This window comes from Oncorhynchus nerka, linkage group LG10, assembly GCF_034236695.1.
Source record: "Oncorhynchus nerka isolate Pitt River linkage group LG10, Oner_Uvic_2.0, whole genome shotgun sequence".
In the NCBI taxonomy this organism is placed as follows: domain Eukaryota; kingdom Metazoa; phylum Chordata; class Actinopteri; order Salmoniformes; family Salmonidae; genus Oncorhynchus; species Oncorhynchus nerka.
The window spans coordinates 51,636,124-51,663,785 of NC_088405.1; the positions used below are offsets into that span (position 1 = coordinate 51,636,124).

A 27,662-nucleotide genomic window follows, 5' to 3' on the forward strand; every position below is an offset into this window, starting at 1 on the left:
GTGCCTGCTAGCAGGGAGATGTGCCTGGCTCACGGCTAACTGGTGCTAGCTTCGTGGCAGTGGCGTTAACCAAGGTCCAGAGTTTACAGCAAGGATCCGGTGGAGTATTGTTCTCTAGCCGTGTATGAGTGTGGTTCGGGTGAACAGCTGAGTAGGCCGGGAAGTGGGCCTCTGGGATAGCTTCGGTACTGCGTGCAAGCTAGCTGTGAAGATCAGAAGTAGTGGTCCAGGGATTACGGCAGGAATCCGCCATTGTTGTGGAGAGACAGTTCGATACTGGTAGACTGGTGAGTAATTATCCAGGCAAAAAAAACTATCTGGCTGTGCAGAAGGTAAAAGCCGCTAGCAGTGGCTAACAATGACTAAATAGCTTGTAGCTAGTTAGCTTCTGGAGGTTCTTGAATGTGTTCTAAAAATTAAAAATAATAGCAATTCCGTATCACATTGGGTGAGGCAGGTTACCGGAAGGTATAATCTAATTAAAAATCGAAAAGAGATTGAAAAAAAATATGGGTCCAGTGAGTGGTTGGGCTGGCTGGGGACACGGCGATTCAGACAGTTAGCAGGCCTGTGCTAAACAAGCTAGCAGTTAGCAGACCAGGGCTAAACAAGCTAGCAGTTAGTAGACCGGGGCAGGCTAGCAGTTAGCAGGCCGAATTAGCAAGCAAGCAGATACTAAGGGCTAGAAAGTTAGCCTTTGGGGGACGTCGCGATGGGGTTAAGTCTGTTTATGCCTCTTCATGCGGTGACATCGATAGACCGGTCGTGGGTCCGGATATTGTAGCCCAGGAGTATGCTTCGGTGGTAGCACAGGAGCCCTGGCCGGGCTAGCTTCAAGCTAAGTGGATGGAAACGCTAGCCAGGAGTAGTCATCCGGGGTTGCGGTTAGCTAGTAGTGAAGATCCAGATGAAAATGTTCCGTTTGCGGTGGGAATCCGGGGATAAAAATAATACGTCCGTTATGCTCTGATTAGAGTCGCGTTGTTCGAACTGGCGAGAGCTATCCGAGCTAAAGGTTAGCTGATGACCGCTAGCAATGGTTTGCTGACTGATAGCTGGTAGTTAGCTGGCTAGCTTCAGTTGAGGGGTTCCAGATCCGAAGTAAATATAAATACTTTAGAAGAAAAAAAAGCAGATCGACATTACATTGGGTGAAGCGGGTTGCAGGAGAGTAATTTAGATGTTGAGGTTTAGCAAAATATTTGAAAAGATATGCGAAGAAAAGTATGTAAAAACGATATATACAAGGGACAAGACACGACAAGACGTCTGACTGCTACGATTATATCTTCTGCTGTCTTGTTACGGGCTGTTGTTGTAGCTCCGCTTCTCCATTTTGCGTAGGTTGTTATAATGCTCAGAGTAAATACTTGAATTTAGGGGGGGGGAATACCCAACCGATGTGCAGTACGAAAAGCTAGGCAGCCATTTCCTAAGTTGCGTCACCGGAACCCCCGTCTGGCTTTTTTATGGCGGTTTTGGAGCAGTTGCGTCTTCTTTGCTGAGCAGCCTTTCAGGTTATGTCAATATAGGACTTGTTTTACTGTGGATATAGATATTTTGTACCTGTTTCCTCCAGCATCTCCACAAGGTCATTTGCTGTTGTTGTGGGATTGATTTGCACTTTTTGCACCAAAGTACGTTCATCTCTAGGATACAGAACGTGTCTCCTTCCCGAGCAGTATGACGGCTGCGTGGTCCCATGGTGTTTATACTCGCATACCATTGTTTGTACAGATGAACGTGATACCTTCAGGCGTTTTTGAAATTGCTCCCAAGGATGAACCAGACTTGTGGAGGTCTACATTTTTTTTCTGAGGTCTTGGCTGATTTCGTTTGATTTTCCTGTGATGTCAAGCCAAGAGGCAATGAGTTTGAAGGTAGGCCTTGAAATACATCCACAGATACACCTCCAATTGACTCAAATGATGTCAATTAGCCTATCAGAAGCCTCTAAAGCCATGACATCGTCTCCTGGATTTTTCCAAGCTGTTTAAAGGCACAGTCAACTTAGTGTATGTACACTTCTGACCCACTGGAATTGTGATACAGTGAGTTATAAGTGAAATAATCTGTCTTGTAAACAATTGTTGGAAAAATGACTTGTGTCATGCACAAAGTAGATGTCCTAACCGACTTGCCAAAACTATAGTTTGTTAACAAGAAATTTGTGGAGTGGTTGAAAAACAAGTTTTAATGACTCCAACCTTAATAAACTTCCGACTTCAACTGTATATGTTCAGATTACCTCAACTAGCCTGTACTGATTTAGGGCCGGGGCCCCCTGTGTATAGCCTCATTATTGTTATTCTTATTGTGTTACTTTTTATTATTACTTTTTATTTTAGTCTACTTGGTAAATATTTTCTTCTTCTTGAACTGCACTGTTGGTTAAGGGCTTGTAAGTTAGCATTTCACAGTAAAGTCTACACTTGTTGTTTTCGGCGCATGTGGCCAATAAAGTAATGGTGGGGATATGTAAACATTCTTAAAGTGACTAGTGACACCTTTGTGTCACTAGTGGCCAGAGATTTGAGTCTGTAAGTTGGCAGCGATGGCTGTTTAACAGTCTGATGGGTTACTGTTGAAACACAAGCCCAGAATCTCACAACTAAGACCTGAAACAGTTCTTTCTCTGTAGTGCTCCATATTCACTCACTTGATAAGATGGCACATTTGTGACCCGCGTTCAGGTGGACAGTTTCCCATCCAGAGACCTGTTTGAGTGGTTAAGGAGCAAAATGACTTTTCCACCAAAAATGATTAGAGTCCCTTTTGTCTGCTAAATCCTAGGGGCCATCGCTATATGTCAAAAATAACCCTCTACTAGCATCTGGCACATCATTTTATTTTATAAAGAGAATAGTAGTGTGTCATTTGTCTGAAAGGATACTTGTTGGAGAGTTTCTTGGCCAGGTCAGCAGAGAAGATGTACCAGGGATGTATCGTGAGAAACATCTGGACCAGAGGCTCATCACTCAGCCTGCCTGAGATACGTGGATGAGCTTCACTGTACAAGGCAGATATCGTGTGATTCATTTAAATGGAAACTGCTGTAGTTGTGCACACAAACAAAACAACAACAAACAAAAAACGATCAAAATGTTATCTAAGCAAGCACCGTCTTCAACTAAATCAGACACTACACCGAAAGAGAGGCAATTAGTGGATCCTTACCAAATGCTTTGACGCAAGCATCCGTAAGATCATCCGCTGTCGCGGACCGATCCAATCCGATGAACTTCATCCTCCTCTGGTTCTCTCTCCAATGCCCCTTTCTGTTGTCTCCTCCGTTCGAACAAACAGTGAGATTGTGATGAGGTGTGGGATTCAGAAGAAAGGCTGTGGGTTTGCTATTCTGTTGGGAAAACCTTCCACCAGAGCCCTCTGATGAGTCTGTTTAGTCCTCAGGCAGGCAGCTACCCTGCTCCTGTCAACAAGCCAAGCAACTCTTCCTCTTTCATGAGGATTTCAGTTTCAGTTTAAGTGTTCGTTCTGCCTCACCTTAATACATACATGAACGTTGGTACGGACATGAAAACAACAACAGAAAAGACTCTTCAGACGAGTATGTTCTACCCATCTGAGAGTAGGCCTAGCAAATTGGTATTCATCTGTTCACTCACTGATGTTAACACCAAGTGGTCTATTTCTGTGACAAAAGAAGCAGCAATATTGCAATTTTTTGGTTTTAATAATTCATCCTTCCACATCCATGTTTGATCTGATTATAAATGATGAAAGGAAAAGATCAGCTCAGCCAAATGATTACCCATCAGACAGAGATCAAAGTGTGTTGGTGGCGGTTCAATCTTTCCCACGTATTAAATAAATGTCAAACACAATTAGACATTGCTCTGTTTTTGCATACATTTCCTGACCTATTAGATACAGTAGATGAGTCATTACAACACTATTCCCACCACTTGACACCACAACCAGTCTAACAACCAAAATTATATTAGATCATTAAAAAAAATCTTACCCTCTTGAAATGACCCCAGCAGTGTTGTCATGAGGTGTGTAAAACTGGGAAAGTGTCTGTCATCAAGTGGATAGCAAACATCAAGAGAACTTATTTGACCCTGTTAAGACCTCCTTAACTATCTCACTAAATGTAAATGTTAATGCTGTATATTAAAAGTCATTAGGATCCCATCAAAAGACTACGAAAGCTGTCGGAACCCCTCCATCCCATAACGTATTTAAAGCAGATTGTCTGACTGAGTGACAGTTACAGATATCCCTTTAGCTGTCTTTTGCTCTCAGTTTCCTTTTTTTTGCTGAGCGATTTATGTGCGGTCACATTCCCTTCTCTTGACCGCGCCCCAAAGTGTCAACCACCTTTCCTCTCAATAAAGTAAATGCGTTAATAAAGTACTGATGTGGTCATGGAAACATGTTTGTCTCCCCTCTCTCTCACTCTCTCTTCCTGTCAACACACATACGCACACACACATCCCGAGGGTGGGGGTGGTTTTCCTTTCTAGTTATTCCATTTGTTTGAGGTTGCAAATCTGTGTTTCAAGTATGTTTCAGATTTGAGAGTCTTCAAAGTCGCCACGATTTGACTTGATGACAGCTTTGCACACTCTTGGGCACTCTCTCAAACAGCTTCACCTGGAATGATTTTCCAACAGTCTTGAAGGAGTTCCCACATATGCTCCTTCACTCTGCGGTCCAACTCCTCCCAAACCATCTCAATTGGGTTGAGGTTGGGTGATTGTGTAGGCCAGGTCATCTGATGCAGCACTCCATCACTCTCCTTCTTGGTCAAATAGACCTTACACAGCCTGGAGGTGTGTTGGATCATTGTCCTGTTGAAAAACAAATGATATTCCCACTAAGTGCAACCCAGATGTAATGGCGTGTCGCTGCAGAATGCTGTGGTAGCCATGCTGGTTAAGTGTGCCTTGAATTCTAAATAAATTACTGACAGTGTCACCAGCAAAGCACCCCCACACCATCATACATCCTCCTCCTGTTACGGTTTTCTTCTATCTCCTCCTCTGAAGAGGAGGTGTAGCAAGGATCGGACCAAAATGCAGCGTGGTAATTTTGATACATGTTTAATAAACAAATAAACACGAACAATACAGAACAAGAAACGTAACGCGAAAACCTAAACAGCCTATCTGGTGCAAACAAACACAGAGACAGGAACAATCACCCACGAAACACTCAAAGAATATGGCTGCCTAAATATGGTTCCCAATCAGAGACAACGATAAACACCTGCCTCTGATTGAGAACCACTTCAGGCAACCATAGACTTTTCTAGATAACCCCACTATACCGCAATCCCAATACCTACAAAAACCCCAAGACAAAACACACCACATAATTAACCCATGTCACACCCTGGCCTAACCAAAATAATAAAGAAAATACAAAATACTAAGACCAGGGCGTGACAAAACCCCCACCCCCCAAGGTGCAGACTCCCGGCCGCACACCTAAACCCATAGGGGAGGGTCCGGGTGGGCGTCTGTCCACGGTGGCGGCTCCGGCGCGGGACGTGGACCCCACTCCAACAAAGTCTTAGTCCCCTTGTATCGTGTCCTTTGATTGGCGACCCTTGCCGCCGACCTTGGCCTAGTAACCCTCACCAAGGACCCCACTGGACTGAGGGGCAGCTCGGGACTGAGGGGCAGCTCGGGACTGAGGGGCAGCTTGGGACTGAGGGGCAGCTCGGGACTGAGGGGAAGCTCGGGACTGAGGGGAAGCTCGGGACTGAGAGGAAGCTCAGTACTGAGAGGAAGCTCAGCACTGAGAGGAAGCTCAGGCAGGTAGTTGGCTCTGGCAGATCCTGGCTGGCTGGTGGTTCTGGCAGATCCTGGCTGACTGGTGGTTCCGGCAGATCCTGGATGACTGGCGGATCCTGGCTGAATGGCGGATCCTGGCTGACTGGCGGATCTGGAAGATCCTGGCTGACTGGTGGATCCTGGCTAACTGGCGGCTCTGGCGGCTCCTGGCTGACTGACGGCTCTGGCGGCTCCATGCTGACTGGCGGCTCTGGCTGCTCCATGCAGACTGGCAGCTCTGGCTGCTCCATGCAGACTGGCGGCTCTGGCTGCTCCATGCAGACTGGCGGCTCTGGCTGCTCCATGCAGACTGGCGGCTCTGGCTGCTCCATGCAGACTGGCGGTTCTGGCTGCTCCATGCAGACTGGCGGCTCTGGCTGCTCCATGCAGACTGGCGGCTCTGGCTGCTCCATGCAGACTGGCGGCTCTGGCTGCTCCATGCAGACTGGCAGCTCTGGCAGCGCTGAACAGGCGGGAGACTCCGGCAGCGCAGTAGAGGAGGAAGGCTCTGGCAGCGCTAAACAGGCTGGAGACTCCGACAGCGCTGCAGAGGAGGAAGGCTCTGGCAGCGCTAAACAGGCGAAGCACACTGAAGGCCTGGTGCGTGGTGCTGGCACTGGTGGTACTGGGCCGAGGACACGCACGGGAAGGCTGGTGCGGGGAGCTGCCACTAGAGGGCTGGTGTGTGGAGGTGGCACAGGATGGACCGGACCGTGAAGGCGTACTGGAGATCTTGAGAGCAGGGCTGGCACAGGACGTGCAAGGGTAGGGAGGTGCACAGGAGGCCTGGTGCGTGAGGCTGGCACAATCTTCACCAGCCGACTAACACGCACCTCAGGACGAGTATGGAGCACTGACCCAGGTGCCATCAAATCCCCGACACGCTCCGTCGAGGCAAATTCCGTGCCTAATGCACCAACACAGCAACTCCCTCATAACTCTCTCATCCAATTTCCCCAGTAACTCCTTCACAGTCTCTGCTTCGCTCACCTCCAATACCGGCTCTGGTTCTGGTTTCCTCCTTGGCTCCTTACGATAAACAGGGGGAGTTGGCTCAGGTCTGACTCCTGACTCTGCCACACTCTCCCTGAGCCCCCCCCCCCAATACATTTTTGGGGCTGACTCTCGGGCTTCCTTCCACGCCGCCGTGTTCGTCTCTCCAACTCTATTCTCCTATATCCCTCTTCGCACTGCTCCAGCGAATCCCAGGCGGGCTCCGGCACTCTCCCTGGGTCGACCGCCCACCTGTCTATTTCCTCCCAAGTCGTATAATCCAGACTTTGTTGCTCCTGCTGCCGCTGCCTGTCACCACGCCGCTTGGTCCTGTTGTGGTGGGTGATTCTGTTACGGTTTTCTTCTATCTCCTCCTCTGAAGAGGAGGTGTAGCAAGGATCGGACCAAAATGCAGCGTGGTAATCTTCTTTGTCCCGGTGGGAACCATACATGCGGAGATCATCCTATCATCTACTCACAAAGACAAGGCAATTGGAACCAAAAATTTAAAAAATTGGACTCATCAGACCAAAGGACAGATTTCCACCGGTCTAATGTCCATTGCTCGTGTTTCTTGGCCCAAGCAAGTCTCTTCTTATTATTGGTGTCCTTTATTAGTGGTTTCTCTGCAGCAATTAGATCATGAAGGCCTGATTCACGCAGTCTCCTCTGAACACTTTATGTTGAGATGTGTCTGTTACTTGAACTCTGTCAAGCATTTATTTGGGCTGCAATTTCTTAGGCTGATAACTCTAATGAACTTATCCTCTGCAGTAGAGAAAACTCTGGGTCTTCCTTTCCTGTGGCGGTCCTCATGAGAGCCAGTTTCATAGCGCTTGATAGTTTTTGCAACTGCACTGACATTTTCCGGATTGACGGACCTTCATGTGATGGACTGTCGTTTCTCTTTGCTTATTTGAGCTGTTCTTGCCATAATATGGACTTGGTCTTTTACCAAATAGAGCTATCTTCTGTATACCAACCCTACCTTGTCACAACACTACTGATTGGCTCAAATGCAATAAGAAAGAAAGAAATTCCACAAATTAACTTTTAACAAGGCACACCTGTTAATTGAAATGCATTCCAGGTGACTACTTCATGAAGCTGGTTGAGAGAATGCCAAGAGCGTGCAAACTGTCATCAAGGTAAAGAGAGGCTACTTTGAAGAATCTAAAATCTCAAATATATTTGGATTTGTTTAACACTTTTTTTGGATACTACACGATTCCATGTGTTATTTCATAGTTTTGATGTCTTCACTATTATTCTACAATGAATAATAGTTTTAAAAAATAAAGAAAAACCCTGCAATGAGTAGGTGTCCAAACTTGACCGGTACTGTATGTCTGTGTGTTTTCACCATATGCTTGCTCATCCAGATTCACAACGTGCCTTTCTGTAGGCCGTCATTGTAAATAAGAATTTGTTCTTAACTGACTTGCCTAGTTAAATAAAGGTTAAATGCCAACATATACATATGACAACAAGAGGACATGTTTGGAGAATATTTGTATTCTCACATATTTTAAATGCATCTGCAAGATAACTATGAAGATAAAGTCAATTAGATCAAATAACACAAATTCCTTTTGAGCTGATGTACTCAGAGAAAATCACAAACAGACAGTAACTGTGCCCAAGCTGTCAAGCTCTAGTTTCCTGCTCCCTCTGTCCAGGCCAAGGGGTCATTTCCCATGACCCTATTCTACTGATGTTTGCTAGGAAACAATGTGAGTACTACAGTGGTTGTACTCACATTGTTTCCTACTACAGTGAGTACTACAGTTGTGGCGTATCAATCATGTTTTTTGTTGTTGCAAGTATTGTATATTATATTTAAAACAATATCATTTGATCTCACAAGAAACACAATCGTTTTGTAAATTTAAAGTGGGGTGTCACCCTTCCGTTCTCTTCTTTGTAACATGTATTTTTGTGAAGTATTGCGTCTTGTTATTTTCTACCCTTTTCAGATATTGAATTGTTGAGGTCTTTCACAAATGGTTAACATATTTTAAGAGTTTAAAACGTCATTCACTTTTTCAGTATGAAACCTTCTACTGTTAGTAACCTCACTGCAGGGAGAAGACACAATAATGACTACACCATCCTAATGTAGAAAGGTCACAAATAAATATTGCCTTTCCCCTGAAGCTGTGGTCTTGCTCGGTTTGTGTCAGGCTACAAGTGTTGGCTACTGGCTCCTGACATTAACCACACATGCCTTTCAAATATCATGGCCTTTGGGTCTGGGTCAGAGCTGCTATTAATGGACCAGGGCTCCATGATAGTACTGCAGAGACTCTGGAAAATGACTGAGGAGGAGCAAGGCACGCTGGGGGCTGTAGTGAAGAGATACAAATAGGATACAGTTCTTCACCCCAGTGTAATAGAGAGAAATAACTAGAGGTGTCTGGCCACAGACTAGTAGAACAAATTCATAGCTATTACTTTACATTTTAAACCAGCTGAAAACCTTTTGCATCTCCCATGTCTCTTTTGTATGCCTCCAAATAAATTATTTTACTACTGTACGCTTTACAATTCAATTCAGATACATTTCGTTTCTAGACTGCAAGATGTGAAATAGGCCTAATCAACACATATTCCTATGGAATAATAAGGACTGAGTAGTAATTGGCTCTCTATTTTGAGTACGCCCCGCCTTCTTCTCAATAGTAATGATCCCTCCTATAAATAGGGGAACATGACCCATCCATGTGGCTGCTTCTGTGGTAGTGTCTGAACTGGGTGGAAGTGTCATTTTATTGTAAGAAGGGAGCCGGGGTCAGAGCCGACACAAGAGTAGCATTATGTCAAAACCGTTATCAGATCACGACAGAAAGAAGCAGATCTCCGTGAGAGGTCTTGCCGGTGTGGAAAATGTGGCAGAACTGAAGCTTGCTTTCAACAGGCATCTCCATTTTACGCTGGTCAAGGACAGAAATGTGGCATCCAAACGGGATTACTACTTTGCTCTCGCCAACACCGTGCGCGACCACTTGGTGGGCAGGTGGATCAGAACCCAGCAGTACTATTATGAGAAAGATCCAAAAGTAAGTTAAACTATTGTAACGTTCGTATCACCTGTAGCCTACTACAACCCATAGAACAGAATTTAAAAAGTATGAAATAGAATATAATGTAATAGTCAAGAAACCAATAGAAATTAAAATAACAAATGGAATAAAATGTAAAAATGTTCCATTTGGTTTCACAAAATAATGCAGAATTCAGTGGGCAATATACGGGGCATACTGTAAGCAAGTAAATAACATATTCTAGTGGTCCTGGGTATACAGGTAAAAAATAAAAAATAAATCATACATTTGTACATATATTGCAAAATGTATTTCAAATGCATCTGAAAACACATTTAAAATGTATTAAATAGATATTTGATGTATTATTTTGCAAATGTTTTATATTTCACATGTATCCTGAAAATGCATACCCAAAAATATATCTTACGTTGTATTTCAAATAAATGTAACATAAAATAAAGTAACAAATGCTTTACTGCTTAATCTGTAAATATTTTCATTCAAACAATTCCAGAAGTGAAATGAGGTTGATGATTGCCCTTAGTGGGTTTGTTTGAATCATTTGGATTTCTGGAGCATTTACACAATATTGTAGTCATGAATATATTATTGTGTACCTCCGACCTCAGGTAAGAAGCATACTGTACCAGTGGCCAGACGTATTGGCAGGATAACCATGCCAACTTAGGACAAATGTGTTTAAAACATCGTCTGATCGCCATGGCAATTTAATATGACACATATTATACATAATGTATATTCTTTACTTAACACTGAGTGAAAATGACAGATTTGAAGCCTGATTTTAGGTTTTCCCTTGTCAACCCCAGCAAAGTCCACAGAAGGACTCTGGCCCTGGGTAAAATCTCTTTGCCAAATGTTGCATTGCTGCGTGAACACAGTATCACCTTCTAATGTCACTGTAATGTTACGCCATGACATTTCCAATCCCCTAGCACTCCTCGGACATCGGGAGTTGTAATTCTAGACCTCTCTGTGACCTTCTGTCTCCTCCTCTCCTGTACACATAATATAGTTAATACACGAGCCTATATACTGTAGCTACAGTTGTAGGAGTAGCAGAGATACCAATTGACCTCAACAAATGTAAAGTAACGGGGAACACCTTTTGTTTCCATGTCTTCATCGATTCGTTTTATCAGACGGAGCCTTCTATCTAGTTATGAATCAGCATCTTCCATGTCTATCTTATTTATGATAAATCCTTACAGACAGTGACACATAGTCAGTACAAGATCAAAAGCCGTAAGAAATGTTGACACACAAAAAAAGATGTGTATCACAAAAATCATATATAATATTCTCTTTGTATAATAGGTATTTGTGTGTGTTAATACCATGTTTATACCAACTAGGGTAATTACTCTACATCAGAAAGATGCTGCCTGTATTGCACTTGCCCTCTGACATTCTCTTTATCACCTCATCCAAGGTCAGCTGGTGGTTATGGTGTCCCTCTCTGAAAGGTCATGAGTTATTCTCTCAAAGAAAGGTCAAGATAGAAACCCATATGAGCAGGGAGGGCAAGAGGACACCTAATCTGAGAAAAAAACAGGAGGCTGGTTAGAGTCTAAATGTATGAGAACATAGAGAGCTCTCCTTACATGCCAAAAACTACCATTTATATGCACATTCTAATGCATCCAGTAAATATGCATATGATGTGTTATTGGATGGGAAAACAGAGACAGTAACGACACTGGCCAAAAATGTAGGTGCGGCGGCTCATTAGAATCTTTTGGGGCGTGGTTTTCGTCCAGTTTTTTTTGTGCAACCGTACACATGTACTTTATGTCTATTGCCAGTGGCAGTGTCTTGTGAAAGACTCATGTATGGCCTTGTGTCTATTGAGAACTTTTGACAAAGTACTTCTCAATTCTCTCCTCAGGAACCCCATCTGTTCCAGAGCTAGCACACCTGATTCTACTTTTTAATAGACAAAATAATAAAAACCTTTTGGAATTTCAACAATATAATATGGCTATTAAACCAGAATAAATAAAATATGTATGTTTCTTCAAATAACCTTTAAGATTGATAAAGTTTTTTTTAGAACCTTTCTCTATAAAGATTGTATAAAGAACCATAAAAAAGGGTTCTATATAGTCCACAAAAGGTTGTAACCATATTGGAACCCTTTTTTGGTGATATATATATATTTTTTTTAAACTATATTTAATGGTTCTTTATAAAACCTTAGGAAAGGTGTTCTTTACAACACCATGCAGGTTCCATTTACAACCTTATGAGCATGGTTCTTTATAATGGCACCAAAAAGGCTTCCGCTATAAGTCAAAGAACCCTTATTTGTCACTATATAGAACCATTGTTTTTTGGTGTGAAGGGTACATGCAAAGATTTTTCATACCTTGATGTAGGAGCTCGTCTCCAAAGTTTAATAAAAAAAAAATATGTTTTAATTACAAATGTACTTGGGCGGCCAGAGGCGCTATTTCTCCTAATGCGGATCCCAGCTTTAATCCAATGTATCCAAATGATTACCAATTTTATGATAGATGGTCATATTTGTTTCGTACATATTTGCTCGATTTGCACACATTTATACAAGATGGTGCGTTTTGTAATAAAAAATGTAGAGGGAAACAAGTGTTTCCAATGACTTCATCAACCAATTAGCGGGCAATGCCAACTCATAATTAGTTACAATCATGAGGTTCTGCCATTTTCACATATGTTGATGTTGGGGTGGTGCTGGAGATGATACATTTTTTAAATGTCCCTTTAAGTAATTTATTACATTTGGTAAATTAGTTCTCTACATATTTACACTACTGTATCAATTCCCTGATACAATTATGTTTTCAGATCTCTCTTTCACTATTCATGGGTATCACACTCAGACTAACCTTTACAACAACCCCAGCTGAAGCTATTTTTACCTATGCCAAAATGCCAGTGTTACGTAACACGAACAGCAATCTGTCTCCCGTAGTCCCCCCCTCCTCCCTGCCCTCTATCCCGTACTCTCGCCTCTTGCACCTCTTCTTCCTCTGCCTGAGAGTGTCAGACCTCCCTGTAAAACACCAAGAAAGAAAACGTGACATTTCAAAGGCTAAACTAAGGCTCAGGTTTCAGATTTCCACATGCTCCTTTCTAATGGCAGAACATGAAAATTTCCTTGACAGTTTGAATGGGTGCCCCTACAGTGAAATATTGCTATGTCCGACTCGTAAAACGTGTGTCAACATTTGGGTTCAGCAACAGACTGTGACTAATTGGGTATTACTTGTACGGCTAGAGAGTGTTAGCTGTCCCATGGTATCCCTCTCATCTCTCTCTCCCCTTCCTCCCCTGTCCTCAGCGTGTGTACTACATCTCCCTGGAGTTCTACATGGGCCGCACCCTGCAGAACACCATGGTGAACCTGGCGCTGGAAAACGCCTGTGATGAAGCCGTATACCAGGTGAGGGATGCTCACATCCGTACATCATGTCATGGATTCTGGCCAACATAGCGAAATTGGATTTTCATTGCTGTAGCTAACCAAGGGGCAGTCAAACTGACTGCACCTTGTGTAACAAACAACTTCATTTTCAAATTTGACTCAAGGTCTAGCTGAAAGGAATACACGGAAGAAGAGTTTGTCGTGTGCCTGTGACTAAAGACTGGAAGTTGTGGGTGGATGTTAAAGGTCCAATGCAGCCGTTTTTACCTCAATATCAAATCATTTCTGGGTAACAATTAATTACCTCACCGTGATTGTTTTCAATTCAAATGGTAAAAAAAATAATAATAATTAGCTTCTGAGAAAATAGTAATTTTTCAAGCAATAATTTTGCTAGGACTGTCTGGGAGTGGTTTGAGTGGGCAGGGGGAAACTGAAAACGAGAGGTTATTGGCAGAGAGTTTTGGAACTCTCTTTCTTATTGGTTTATTCATGTGTTGACACCAGGCAGGCCAAAACTCCATCCAACCAAAACAGGCTGACATTTCAGGCGGCCTTTCCAAACAGCTCTTACACAAAGGTCTTTTCCCCACAACTACACAGTATTATTCCAACCTGATCGCGTGGAAAGATACCTAAAACACAGCAAAAAAAAATCACGTTTTTTTGACTGCACTTGGTCTTTAACCGCCAATTGTGCTCCAGTAAGAGAGTGACCAGGACAAGATTCCATAGCACATTTAACCATATTATTGGCACCAATCCGGCTCTGTTTAAACTGAATGCCATTGTCACAGAGCTGTGGTTTGAACTTGGCTTGACCTGAGCCCCTCTGTTCCGTAGCTGGGTCTGGACATGGAGGAGCTGGAGGACATGGAGGAGGACGCAGGCCTGGGAAACGGTGGTCTTGGACGCCTTGCCGGTAAGCTGCCTCGCTACCTCCTCTCACGGAGAGTGTGACATTCTTGTGCCTTAGACAGTTTAGATCACCAGAAGGATCTGAACAGGATACAAACGGTATAGACAGGATCAGAAACATAGCCTAACCTAAGCCTTTCCTCAGCATGCTTCCTGGACTCTATGGCTTCTCTGGGTCTGGCTGCGTATGGATACGGTATCCGCTATGAGTTTGGCATCTTTAACCAGAAGATCGTCAAAGGATGGCAGGTAACGTATGGTCATATGCTTCCGGGGTGCTTTTCCCCATCATATCCAGGACCATAAGACAGAAGGAAGTACTGTGAAACAACTTGTTTTGCTGAAAGTGCCCGACAGACTGTTATATAACCAAATGATTGGCAGGTTGAGGAGGCTGATGACTGGCTGCGTTACGGCAATCCCTGGGAGAAGGCCCGACCCGAGTACATGCGCCCCGTCAAGTTCTATGGCAGAACCGAGCACACCCCAGATGGTGTGAAATGGGTTGACACTCAGGTGAATAGAGGACAGGGGTTGGGGGTGAGGTTGAGGGTGCATATGAGGAAGACGTGTGTGTGTGTGTGTGTGTGTGTGTGTGTGTGTGTGTGTGTGTGTGTGTGTGTGTGTGTGTGTGTGTGTGTGTGTGTGTGTGTGTGTGTGTTTGAGAAGGGAGATGAAAAACAAGGCACTGGATGCCAACAAGTAACCATCATTGAATTATCATTGAATCATCAATAAACCATCATTGAATCAATCATCAATGAACCATCATTGAATCAATCAATGAATATGGATTCCATTGGCAGATGTCTCTAATCTCAGTCTCTTGTAATTGTGTTGACAGGTCGTGTTGGCTCTGCCATATGACACCCCTATCCCCGGGTACAGAAACAACATTGTCAACACCATGAGACTGTGGTCTGCAAAGGCCCCATGCGACTTCAACCTGAAAGACTGTAAGTGTCTTACAGAGGCCAAGGCACTATGTATGCGTTGCTTGAATACATGTTTTTCGCCTTGACTGGCTGCAATCCACCATTTCATGTGCTTAGTTTGCTAGATCTGCAAATTGCTAACATTACTCATGTAAGTCATGTTACATAATTGGCTACTGGGAACCGTTGCCCTGAGGGTGTATTTTTCCTTGTCTCCAACAGTCAACGTTGGTGGGTACATTCAGGCTGTGTTGGACAGAAACTTATGCGAGAACATTTCCCGTGTGCTGTACCCCAATGATAACGTAAGAATATGTCTGAATTTCTCTCTAAAATCCAAGTGCAGTGTCGGTTTTGATGATATACAGTATATATATATATTATAGATACACGTCAGAATACATTGTGACAGGTCTGCTCTATACTCTGTATTTCTTCTCTTAAAAAAAGGACTGGCATTGATGGGAATTTGAAATCTTATGTATTGTGATCACAGGAGGTTGGTGGCACCTGAATTGGGGAGGACGTGGCTCGTGGTAATGACTGGAGCGGAGTCAGTGTAATGGTCTCAAATAGTCGCCATTCCATATACTCCATTCCAACCATTATTATGAGCCGTCCTCCCCTCAGCAGCCTCCACTGATTGTGACACGCCCTCAAGATGGCGACAGACAGATATGACAGGTCAGCTCACCTCTATGTGTCTTCCTCCCCAGTTCTTTGAGGGCAAGGAGCTGCGGCTGAAGCAGGAGTACTTTGTGGTGGCCGCCACCCTTCAGGACGTCGTCCGTCGTTTCAAGGCCTCCAAGTTTGGCTCCAGAGAGATCGTCCGCACAGACTTCGCCTTTCTGCCCAGCAAAGTGAGAACTCCCGAGTGGTGATTCAGACGTACACTTAGATGTCTCCATTTCACTTTATGTCTTCATGTCACTGGCTTAGGTATCCTTTTTGTTGATGTCTTGTTCTGATGTGGTGGTGTTGCATTCGTACTTGTGCACCTCTGTGTTTATATCGGTGGTAACTTCGAAAGTTATGCTGTGTCAGTATAGTTATGCTGTGTCAGTATAGTTATGCTGTGTCAGTATAGTTATGCTGTGTCAGTATAGTTATGCTGTGTCAGTATAGTTATGCTGTGTCAGTATAGTTATGCTGTGTCAGTATAGTTATGGTGTGATTTTAATGTCTGTCGCATCCAGGTTGCCATCCAGCTGAATGACACTCACCCTGCCATGGCCATTCCTGAGCTGATGAGGGTACTGGTTGATGAGGAGAAGCTGGATTGGGACAAGGTGAGTGGAGGAGAAGACGAGGTTCTGACTAGGTAGACTGAATAACTTTCATAGAGCTCGCCAGCTTGTAGTCCAAAAAAAAAAAAGGAAATGAGTTAACTCTGGTTCTTTAAGTCATCCCTGTGGGGCAAATGAATGGGGGAAGAATACGGTTTTGGGAAATGATAAAACGCAGAAAATAAGGTTTGAAGTTAACACAAGCTTATGAGAACTTATACTGTATGTTGTATGAGATATCAGAATTATGAATGAATTATGAAGTCTGTGATTTTTAAAAATGTATTACATAAATGCTTCAAAATTCATAAAAAGCGACGTTAGCTGATGAATATGATGTCATGGAACAAAACGTATCAGATCTCCTAAGCCTGTGTTTACCACAGACCTTATTTTCAGCGTTTATCCAAACACCTCAAACTCAATTTATTTCCTGATAGGCTTTGGCCAAGAGCCATGGCAGAGTTAGTGTCTACAAAAAGACACCATTACTATTGCGCTCTATTGCCCTGAACAGTTGTACATCCGGTATTACTGCCCACGCCATTTCATATGTCGTTGTACTTCAGTAATGATACCAGGAGGGGGCAACAAAGACCAGCATAGTAGAATGTGTTGGCTTGGGCCATCGAGATACATAGAGAACTAGGGCCCAAAAGCCTGTTTTAGCATGGGCAGCACCATTGAGGACTTTCACCACTTTGAGATATTAAACTTGGTGGGACTTCCTATGGGTTAAAGAAGGATCACATAATTCCATCCGGGTCATCAGGAGGGATACCAATGAATGATGCTCTTGAGCAAACATTCCATAACTGCAGGTGGCATTAAGTCGCTGACCTTGGCTTTATACCTGTTCAAACAACACACTCCAGGTGGCAGTATGCACCCTTTCAGTTTGTTTACCAACTCAGAAGTAGTAGAAGAAGACGCCATAATGGCACAGATACAAAAGAGTAGTCCTCCATCCTTCTCTACTGCCTTGGCACACACTACTAATAAATATTTAGAACAAATGTGAAGCTAAGACTACTAAGACTACCATTCATTTGCCCTACTTGTATCAAGAGAGGGTCATGAACCACCAGGCAAATACATCCTCTTATCTTACCTCTGTCCTTCTGTGTTTCCAGGCCTGGGACGTGTGTGTCCGTACCTGTGCCTACACAAACCACACCGTGCTGCCTGAGGCCCTGGAGCGCTGGCCCATTGACCTGTTCCAACACCTGCTGCCCCGTCACCTGGAGATCATCTTCGAGATCAATCGTCGCTTCCTGCAGGTACATACGTGCGGGCAGGAAGTGTTATTACAGAACAGTGCCCCTTGCGCTTTGTCTAACTCCGAGCTAAGGTACCACAACATGTTATTAGAGGCTAACTTGATTGAAATCCGCCCTCCAGTACGTTGCCTCTAAGTTCCCTGGCGACAACGACCGTCTGCGCCGCATGTCCCTGATTGAGGAGGGCGATTGCAAGAAAGTCAACATGGCTCATCTGTGTATCGTTGGATCCCATGCTGTCAACGGCGTAGCCCGCATCCACTCGGAGATCCTCATCGCCACTCTGTACGTGTCCTACACAAACCGCATACACATCACATTTAGGCTACATGACATGTTACATTTAGCAGACGCTCTTATCCAGAGCGACTTACAGTTAGAGCCTTCAGCTTAAGGTGGTTAAGAGAGACAACCACCTATCACGGTCCTAACCCGTTTTTCCCCCCTCAATAAGTAGCTAATTACACATTTAAAATCACAATATTTCAAAGTAACACAGACACATCAGGTGTCAATCGATGGATTAGTCATTTGATGCGTGCACATTTTCAAAGGATTAGTTTGAAGAGTTATAGCAAACTAATTTGATATATCTGGGCTACTGCGTGTTCTGTGTGCAGGTTCAAGGACTTTTATGAGTTGGACCCACACAAGTTCCAGAACAAGACCAATGGCATCACCCCCCGTCGCTGGCTGGTTATGTGCAACCCTGGCTTGGCTGAGGTCATCGCAGAGGTAGGGGAACTGTTGCAAAAACACTTCGAAAGTAGTACGACTTTTGCATTGGAAGTAGCCATACATTTGAAATCATTTTGACCGTATGTTTATAATATCAGTGTTGCAAAATAGATGTTTCTGTTCATGATGAGAGCGCCAGTAACCTGATACTTGCACGCTATAACCTTTCTAATGTCATCTCTTTTGTCAGAGAATTGGAGAGGAGTTTGTCCGTGACCTCGACCAGCTGAAGAAACTGTTGAAGTTCATTAATGATGATGCTTTCATCCGTGACATCGCCAAAATCAAGCAGGTGAGTCCAAGATACTGTAGTACGTCACAGAAGGCTGGTGAGGGGAGGACGGCTCATAATAATGGCTGGAATGGAGTGAATGGAATGGTATCCAACACATAGAAACCATGTATTTGATGTGTTTGCTATCATTCCATTAATTCCGTTCCAGCCATGACTATGGGTCCGTCCTTCCCAGTTAAAGTGCCATCAGCCACCTGTGGGTAGTACTGTAAGTCATTTGACAAGTTCTGTGCCTACTTCACGCCCCCATCATATCCTCCCTAATGTAGGAGAACAAGCTGAAGTTCGCTGTGCACCTGGAGGAGCACTACAAGGTCAAGATCAACCCCCAGTCCATGTTTGACTTTCAAGTCAAAAGAATCCACGAGTACAAGAGACAGCTGCTCAACTGTCTGCACATGATCACCTACTACAACCGTTAGTACTTCCCCGGCACTCTCTCTCCCTCTCTCTCTGTGCTTCTACCTCTCTCTACTCCTACTATACACCCATCTGTCTATTTCTCAGGTATCAAGAAAGAGCCAAACAAGCACTGGACCCCAAGAACCATCATGGTCGGAGGAAAGGTAGGTTTGGCGGCCCTTAGCCTTCAGAGTAACAGCGTGTAGTTACCGGAAGTAAATATAGAACAATAACTGACATCCACAACTCATGAAGCAACACCCTCTCCCCCATCTCCCAGGCTGCCCCAGGATACCACACAGCCAAGATGATCATCCGTCTCATCACAGCTATCGGTGAGGTTGTCAACCACGACCCCGTGATCGGCGACCGCCTCAAAGTCATCTTCTTGGAGAACTACAGAGTCACCCTGGCTGAGAAAGGTGACCGACTAACCCATAACCCCATGGGTCTCTGGTATAATGTGTAGTTTACCCTCGTCTACAATGCTCTCCTCTTGTACTGTATCCCTCCATCCATCTTTCCTTTTCTCTCTTCCCTCTCTCTCCGTTTTTTCCCCACGCTTATCATTTCCCTCACACTCCTTGTCCCCTCCCAGCCATCCCCTCTGCTGACCTGTCTGAGCAGATCTCTACAGCTGGCACAGAGGCCTCTGGCACTGGCAACATGAAGTTCATGCTGAACGGCGCTCTGACCATCGGCACCATGGACGGAGCCAACGTGGAGATGGCCGAGGAGGCCGGAGAGAATAACCTCTTCATCTTCGGCATGAGGGTGGAGGATGTGGACGCAATGGACGCCGGCAAAGGGTGAGCAGGAAGACGTGGACATGGGGACAGGGAGGGAGAAGAGACAGTGGGTTAGAGTAGGGACAGGGAGGCAAAGAGAAACTGATCCACGGGAATGGGAGTGCTGTGGAGGAGGGGGACACAGAGAGGGGACAGGCTCTGCCAGAGTCCCCGATACTGATAAGAGAATTATGTTCTCAAGGTACATAACCCAATTTAATTATATGACTCTGTCTGCAAACCAGAATTTGTAAGATCCTGGTCGAATGAAACAGACGGAGGCCCAGCTAAAATAGTTAAAAAGGTTTATTTGCGGGAACGTTCTGCCGTGCACCGTACAAAGACCTTCATTTTATAGTGACACACATACTTCCACACAAAACATTAGTTATCCTACGCACACACTGTCCTGCTACCCAGTCGACGTAGGGAGAGACCCTGGGAAGTTCTCAGTGCAGAGACCCTGGGAAGTTCTCAGTGGCCCAGCCAAGGTCGGCCCTGAATCTTGCTCAGACAGTCCGTTATCAAGATACTAGATATATTGTCACCAAAACATTAATTCTGACTACGAACTACACTCTCAGATATAATTCTACTGACTAAATCACACACAGCATTAAAATAGTCTAATGATTGTAATCAATTTCATACAATCATATGGTTTCAGAGTTATGGTATCAGAGGGTAATATTCTAATAATTCTAATCATATAATTCTATTAACAGATACACACGTGGCAAGGTTTAGATACTGTTTGGCCAGGTCTCCCTTGTATAAGAAATATCAATCTCAACATACTGTATGTTTTTCTGTTTAAGATAATCGAGACAAAATGAACCTGGGGAACGCGACAATCAGAACAGCGTGCTTTAAATACTGGCCTTTGTCTTGCACAGATACCACGCCTCTGAGTACTACAACCGTATTCCCGAGCTGAAACAGGCCATGGACCAGATCGCTGGTGGCTTCTTCAGCCATAAGCAGCCAGACCTCTTCAAGGAACTTGTGGACCTGCTGATGCACCACGACAGGTAATCACACACACACACGCGCGCATGCACGCATAAGTATTTTCTTCAACGTATTCTTATCTAATGTTTTATGCACAGGTTCAAGGTGTTTGCTGACTACGAAGCCTACATCAAGTGTCAGGACAAGGTCAACGAACTGTACAAGGTCAGTGTTATGGCTAAACAACATAGGTTGCCTGGTTCAGGTATCCGTCCATACCTTATCAAATATTGATCTCCTCGTTATCTTTCCTTCCGCCCTGTCTGTCCCTCTCTCTAAAAACAGAATCCCAAGGAATGGACCAAGATGGTGATCCATAACATTGCAGGCTGTGGTAAATTCTCCAGCGACCGCACCATTTCCCAGTACGCCCGGGAGATCTGGGGCGTGGAGCCCAGCCTGGAGAAGATCCCTGCCCCCGACGAGCAACTCAAATAAGCTGTGCGTCCACTCCACACAGTTCCCTTCTTCACCACTGACCCCACAATAAGCACCATTAGATATGCCTGAGGGAAATGGCTAATCATTTCTTAAAGCACTTCCCACTGGGCGCACGTTGGTAGAACCAATGTCGATTCCACGCCCTTTCAATGTTGTTTCCACGCCATTTCAACAAAATGACGCGGCACCAACGCGGAATAGACGTTGAATGGACGTCTGTGCCCAGTGGGTTTAATGACTTCAGTGATGGATGTCTGTTTTACTAGTCTGTAGCATATACATAGAGTTCTGGCTGTTCACATGGCTCACACCATCACTGTTCAAACCCCTTATCATGACATGCATTGAGCTCACAATAGCAGTAGATGAGAAAGGAAGCAATGCCTTCTGTTTAGTGACAACAGAGACATGAATTTACCGATATTCACTGTTCTGTCACTGATCAGACCATGCATGTATTAATGGTCTAAACTGCTGTTGTTCTGGAGAGGCCATACGAGCTGTGTGGTGGCTTTTGCGTTTGGTTATGTGGACTTGGATCCGTTGCTGAAAGAGTTTGTGTTTTTTCTGTAGTTTGAGCTATATGCATTTATCTTGGCTTGAATGCCGTCAATATTGTACATGCATTCTCATAGCATAGGCTCTAGTCAATGATGAGAACCATCCTTCTTAGGGAACTGCCGTGATTGTGACATGCTTGCCTCTCCTACATCCGCCCACCCCATCAATATATGTATGGTGGCTAAAGGACAACCTCCGTGCAAACTCTGTTCGGGGACATAGGCCTGCATTAATATATTGATCTGTATCTAGTCTTTTTACTCAATCAGATAGAAAACCAATGTTAAACAGCTGTATATTTGTCAACCTGTGTATATGTTTTGTTTTGACCTAAAGAAATTGACGTATGCGTGTAGTCCATTTGAAGACCTCTGAGGGTCAGCCTGGGAACCAGAGAAGAAGAGCCGTGGAGGGGCGGGATAACACAGCTGCTCCACAGACGGAGGAAGTGTCCGTGATTTGTTGTTGAGAAACCCACACAATGGCCTTCCCAGACGTCTTTTTGTTTCACCTTATGGTAATCAACAATGGCCAAGAAACACCTGTGGCCAAGAAAGCCACATCTCCCCGTCTTTTCAGGATGTTCTTCATACTAAGACAATAAAAAAATAGTAGACCTTTGGCTTTTGTTCATCACACACAAAGATTCCACTGTCAGCATGTGTACTCGATATATGTTTGTATCTTAGAATTGAAGTGCACAAGCTCAAACGATGAAACAGGTATAGTGGCCACCTACTTTGAAAAGGGGCACTGCTTGGTCATACTGACATGGTTAGTCTGTGTGTTGATAAGTAACCACATAAACAGAGGTGCAACACATTACAAATGGAAACCATGTGCCTTGCAAAGTATTTGCTGCCCTTTATAAATACATTAAGACAAGCTTTTTATAAACATGCACATATACAGTACCAGTCAAGTTTGGACACACCAACTCATTCAAGGGTTTTTCTTTATTTTTTTTACTATTTTCTACATTGTAGAATAATATTGAAGGCATCAAAACTATGAAATAACACATATGGAATCATGTAGTAACCAAAAAAGTGTTAAACAAATCAAAATATATTTGAGATTCTTCAAAGTAGCCACCCTTTGCCTTGATGACAGCTATGCACGCTCGTGGCATTCTCTCAACCAGCTTCATCTGGAATGCTTTTCCAACAGTCTTGAAGGAGTTCCCACATATGCTGAGCACTTGTTGGCTGCTTTTCCTTCACTTTGCAGTCCAACTCATCCCAAACCATCTCAAATGGGTTGAGGTCTGGTGATTGTGGAGAGGCCGGAAAGCGGGCTGCCTTCTGAGAATTCTGCAAGCAAACGTGCAATCTTTGGACAATAAAATTGTCGAGTTACGGGGAAGATTAAACTACCAACGGGACAATAAAAGCGGTAACATCTTATGCATCACGGAGTCGTGGCTGAACGACGACAATATCAACATACTGGCTGGTTATACAATGTACCGGCAGGATAGAACAGCGGCGTCTGGTAAGACGAGGGGCGGCAGACTATGTATTTTTGTAAATAACAGCTGGTGCACTATATCTAAGGAAGTCTCGAGCCATTGCTCGCCTGTGGTTGAGTATATAATGATAAGCACTACCTAGAGAGAGCTCTCATCTGTATTCTTCGTAGCTGTTTCACATACCACCTCAGCCAGAGGTTGGCACTAAGATAGCATTGAATGAGCTATATTCCGCCATAAGAAAACACGCACCCTGAGGCGGCGCTCCTAGTAGCCGGGGACTTTAATGCAGGGGAACTTAAATCAGTTTTACCAAATTTCTATCAGCATGTTGAATGTGTACCCAGAGGAAAAGAACTCTGGACCACCTAAATGCTCCACACACAGAGACGGATACAAAGCTCTCCCTCCATTTGGCAAATATGACCATAATTCCATCCTCCTGATTCCTGCTTACAAGCAAACATTTAAGCAGGAAGCACTAGGGATTACATCAATAAAAAAAGTGGTCAGACGAAGCAGATGCTAAGCTACAGGACTGTTTTGCTAGAACAGACTGGAATATGTTCTGGGATTCCTCCAATGGCATTGAGGAGTACACCACATCTGTCATTGACTTCATCAATAAGTGCATCGATGACGTCGTCCTCACAGTGACTGTACGTACATACCCCAACCAGAAGCATTACAGGCAGCATCCGCACTGCGCTAAAGGCTAGAGCTGCCGCTTTCAAGAAGCGGATTACCAGGACGTGTACTGCAAGCATGCGTTGACCAACTAGCAAGTGTCTTCACTGACATTTTCAACCTCTCCCTGTCCAAGTCTGTAATACCAACATGTATTGCCACTTTATTGTTAAGCCAATGGGTTTTTGGTTTTAGTTTTGTCTTGCCTTCACCTACTCAACATGGCATCTTATAGGCTGGTTTGCGTAGCTTGCTTAGAAGGGAGGATGTTTCATTAGAATCGTCCCAGTGAACAAGCACCAAACCAGCGGTAAGTTGTTGGTTGCAAAGCACTGCACGTCAAAAGAGATGATTTAAATGTACAATTTATATCAATTGGTTTGTAAATGTTATTCGAACATCACACATAAGATGCAGCGTTTTGTGGTGCATATTTGTTATGCATTTTGTTGTAGAGAATTCCAGCTAATACTAGCTAGCAACTTACTGTGTCTGGTGGGGGGGGTTTGTATATTTTGTACAGTGCGTCACGTGCAGAGTTGGATGGTGAGCTGCGCATTGCATGACGTGCAATTTTGTGCTGTTTCTATCAGGTACATTGTTCAAAATATTATATTGTATATTGTAATTGCTATATTATTTTGTTAACTACATTGCCCAGTGAACAAGCACCAAACCAGCGTGCGTCACGTGCAGAGCTGGATGGTGAGCTGTGCATTGCATGACATGAAATTTTGTGCTGTTTCTATCAGAATAAAGCTCCATGACTGGTGCTACAAATTGGAGCTCGTGTCAATGATTGATTGTACACAACGCAAGAAGAGTACTGTTACACCTGTGCCCAAGGACACTAAGGTAACCTGCCTAAATGACTACCGACCCCGTAGCACTCACGTCTGTAGACATTAAGTGATCTGAAAGGCTGGTCATGGCTCACATCCACACCATCATCCCAGAAACCCTAGACCCACTCCAATTTGCATAACGCCCCAACAAATCCATAGATGATGCAGTCTCTATTGCACTCCACACTGCCCTTTCCAGCCTGGACAGATGGAACAGATTTGGCATAGGTCCTCAGACCCTCAAAAGGTTTTACAGCTGCACCATCGAGAGCATCCTGACTGTTTGCATCACTGCCTTGTATGGCAACTGCTCAGCTTCTGACCGCAAGGCACTATAAACGGTAGTGCGACCGGCCCAGTACATCACTGGGGCCAAGCTTCCTGCCATCCAGAACCTCTATACCAGGCGATGTCAGAGGAAGGCCAAAAAATTGTCAAGGACTCCAGCCACCCTAGTCATAGACTGTTCTCTCTGCTTCCGCACGGCAAGCGGTACCGGAGCGCCAAGTCTAGGTCCAAGTGGCTTCTAAACAGCTATTAACCCCAAGCCATAAGACTCCTGAACATCTAGTCAAATGGCTACCCAGACTATTTGCACCCACCCCCCCCCCCACACCACTGCCACTCATCTATGCATAGTCACTTTAATAACTCTACCTACATGTACATAGTACCTCAACTAACCGGTGCCCCCCGCACATTGACTCTGTTCTATTGGATCAATGAAGATTGATGCAGGGGTGGGGATAGGCTCATTTGAACAACCTATTTTAGGCATTGATGTTATTATGCAACTTGACTCTCTGCTGAACACTTCTGAAGGGAAGGTTACGTGGCAAATTAGACAACTGTAGGGATCTACAGTTCAGAACCATGCTATTTGGACTACAAAGAAAAATGAGTGTGGAACTTTGGATATGGAACCAGTGTGCTTGACGGGTGTCAAAACAATATCTCATTAGTAAGGAAGCTATGGCCGCTACAAAAGTAGTGATTAAAGATCGATGGTACATGGGTATAGTTGAAAAGACACCATGTGATCCAGCTACTCTGATGCTTCCTCCAGATACCACATGACTTGAACACCGACTGTTGTGAGTTGGTTTTGGATCAGCTCTCTGATGGGTTTATTAATAAGAGCCATCCGTTGGAAAAACCCTGAGTTCATGTTATACACAGACGGTTCAAGCATTGTGGAGGGAGGGTGTGAGGAAGGCAGGCTGGGCAGGTACCACAATGGACAATGTGATAGTGACAGACACGTTACATTTCAGAGAAGCGGACATTCACTTTATGAGTGACACAAAGCTTAACTATTTTGCATACAACTCTCTAATGTAGTAGGAGAAGCAGACAGACAAGTACAAGAGGAGTGGGGAATAACTCCCGAGTGGGGACATGACATAGTACCAGGACAGTGGGTGATGGTAAGAAATGATGTAATAGATACATTAGGGCCAAAATGGGAAGGTCCTTGCTAAGTTTTGCTCATAACAAGGTCAGCGGTAAAAGTCCAGGGAAAATCACGATGGATACATGTCACTCATTGCAAGGTTGTCCATGTTGATGACAAAGCAGAGCCTGGAGAATGAAGAACTGATTGATTAGCAATTGGGGAACAATCTCGGGTAAAAAAAAGCATAGTAAGATAATCAGAACCTGATAAGCTTCTATGTTGTACACCGCAGTCGTCATATTAGGGATGTCTAGGCGAAATGTCCAACTTTTTCCTGAAAATCGGGACATGCTTACTTAGGGAAATCTATGTGAAATATCAATTTCTCTTCAAACCAGGACATGTCACTTTCACTTGTTTGTTTTTTCATTACAGGTTATGAGAATCTACTGTCTGAAAGCAATATTCCTTGATCCAAGGACTGTACTTGAAATGATACAAGATCACCGGTGAAGTGTTCCTTAGAGAAGTCCTTATCAACCAGCGGAACTAAAGAAGAAATCCTCACTACCTGCAGACTGTCAGAATATCATTTCTAATAGTTATCTATGTGGGACTGATACCAGTGTGGAAGAGCTGGTCACTTTTAAAGGACTTGGTGAATGACTACCTTGCCAATAGGACGATTGAGTATTATTGTCTTGTAGACAATTCTTTTTTTGTGTTTTTCCTCCTGATACAGGACGTGGTAAGAATCATTACACCTGTTAATACTTGTTCCTATAACTTTGTTTGAAATCTATTTCTTATTGTAACAGCATGTCAAATATGCCCGTTGTGTTTTATAGAAATGCAAGGTGTTTCAGGGAATGACTTTATGCTTACAGCTAATGCTTTTTAGACTGTCTATTTTTTCACGTTTTCTAAAAATACATTTAAAGTATATTTCTTTTCTTTTTTAAATGGTCTAGGGGGGAGAATATTTTGAAGATAAATACACAACTCAGGGGATGAGAGGTTAGTAGAGTACTAAAGGTCAAGAGGACTAAAAGTCCTAAAAGTACTAACAATGAATGGAAATAAGTGTTTTTTCTGTAGTAGAGGATTAGTGAGCAATGGGTCAGAGACATGGGAGGAATTTGTCTATACAGTGAGCCTGAAATAAGATACTGGTTATTTTCCAGTTTTATTGCAAGGAATTCCAATTGGTCAACCACAGGCTAGGGTGGGGTTTTAAAAACTACAAACTTGTCCCTTTGTTCTGAGGAGAGCATCACTGAGGACAGAAGTAAGAATGAACATGTACATCCCCACATGATTTGTCCTCTTCGAATAAA

The 27,662-nt window shown here is 43.9% G+C and overlaps 1 protein-coding gene across 1 annotated transcript; it reads left to right on the forward strand.

The window, feature by feature from the left end:
- Window positions 1-9,516: 9,516 nt before the first annotated feature.
- Window positions 9,517-22,543, forward strand: LOC115135513 (glycogen phosphorylase, muscle form-like). The gene is made up of 21 exons (XM_029670271.2): window positions 9,517-9,856; window positions 13,188-13,289; window positions 14,115-14,193; window positions 14,335-14,438; window positions 14,574-14,705; window positions 15,034-15,145; window positions 15,347-15,429; window positions 15,841-15,984; window positions 16,321-16,413; window positions 17,544-17,690; window positions 17,812-17,975; window positions 18,311-18,425; window positions 18,619-18,720; window positions 18,993-19,140; window positions 19,231-19,289; window positions 19,406-19,547; window positions 19,724-19,934; window positions 20,810-20,944; window positions 21,023-21,089; window positions 21,210-21,365; window positions 22,263-22,543. Exons 1-20 carry the CDS (start codon window positions 9,614-9,616, stop codon window positions 21,360-21,362), a joined length of 2,535 nt encoding a protein of 844 aa, XP_029526131.1. The 5' UTR covers window positions 9,517-9,613; the 3' UTR covers window positions 21,363-21,365; window positions 22,263-22,543.
- The last annotated feature ends 5,119 nt before the right edge of the window (window positions 22,544-27,662 follow it).

Bases quoted from the DNA above. Each gene is read 5' to 3' on its own strand.
- LOC115135513 (XM_029670271.2), top strand. From the start codon at position 9,614: ATGTCAAAACCGTTATCAGATCACGACAGAAAGAAGCAGATCTCCGTG. The intron at 14,706-15,033 runs GTGAATAGAGGA...TTGTGTTGACAG, and splicing joins TGAAATGGGTTGACACTCAG to GTCGTGTTGGCTCTGCCATA. The intron at 19,548-19,723 runs GTGACCGACTAA...GTCCCCTCCCAG, and splicing joins AGTCACCCTGGCTGAGAAAG to CCATCCCCTCTGCTGACCTG.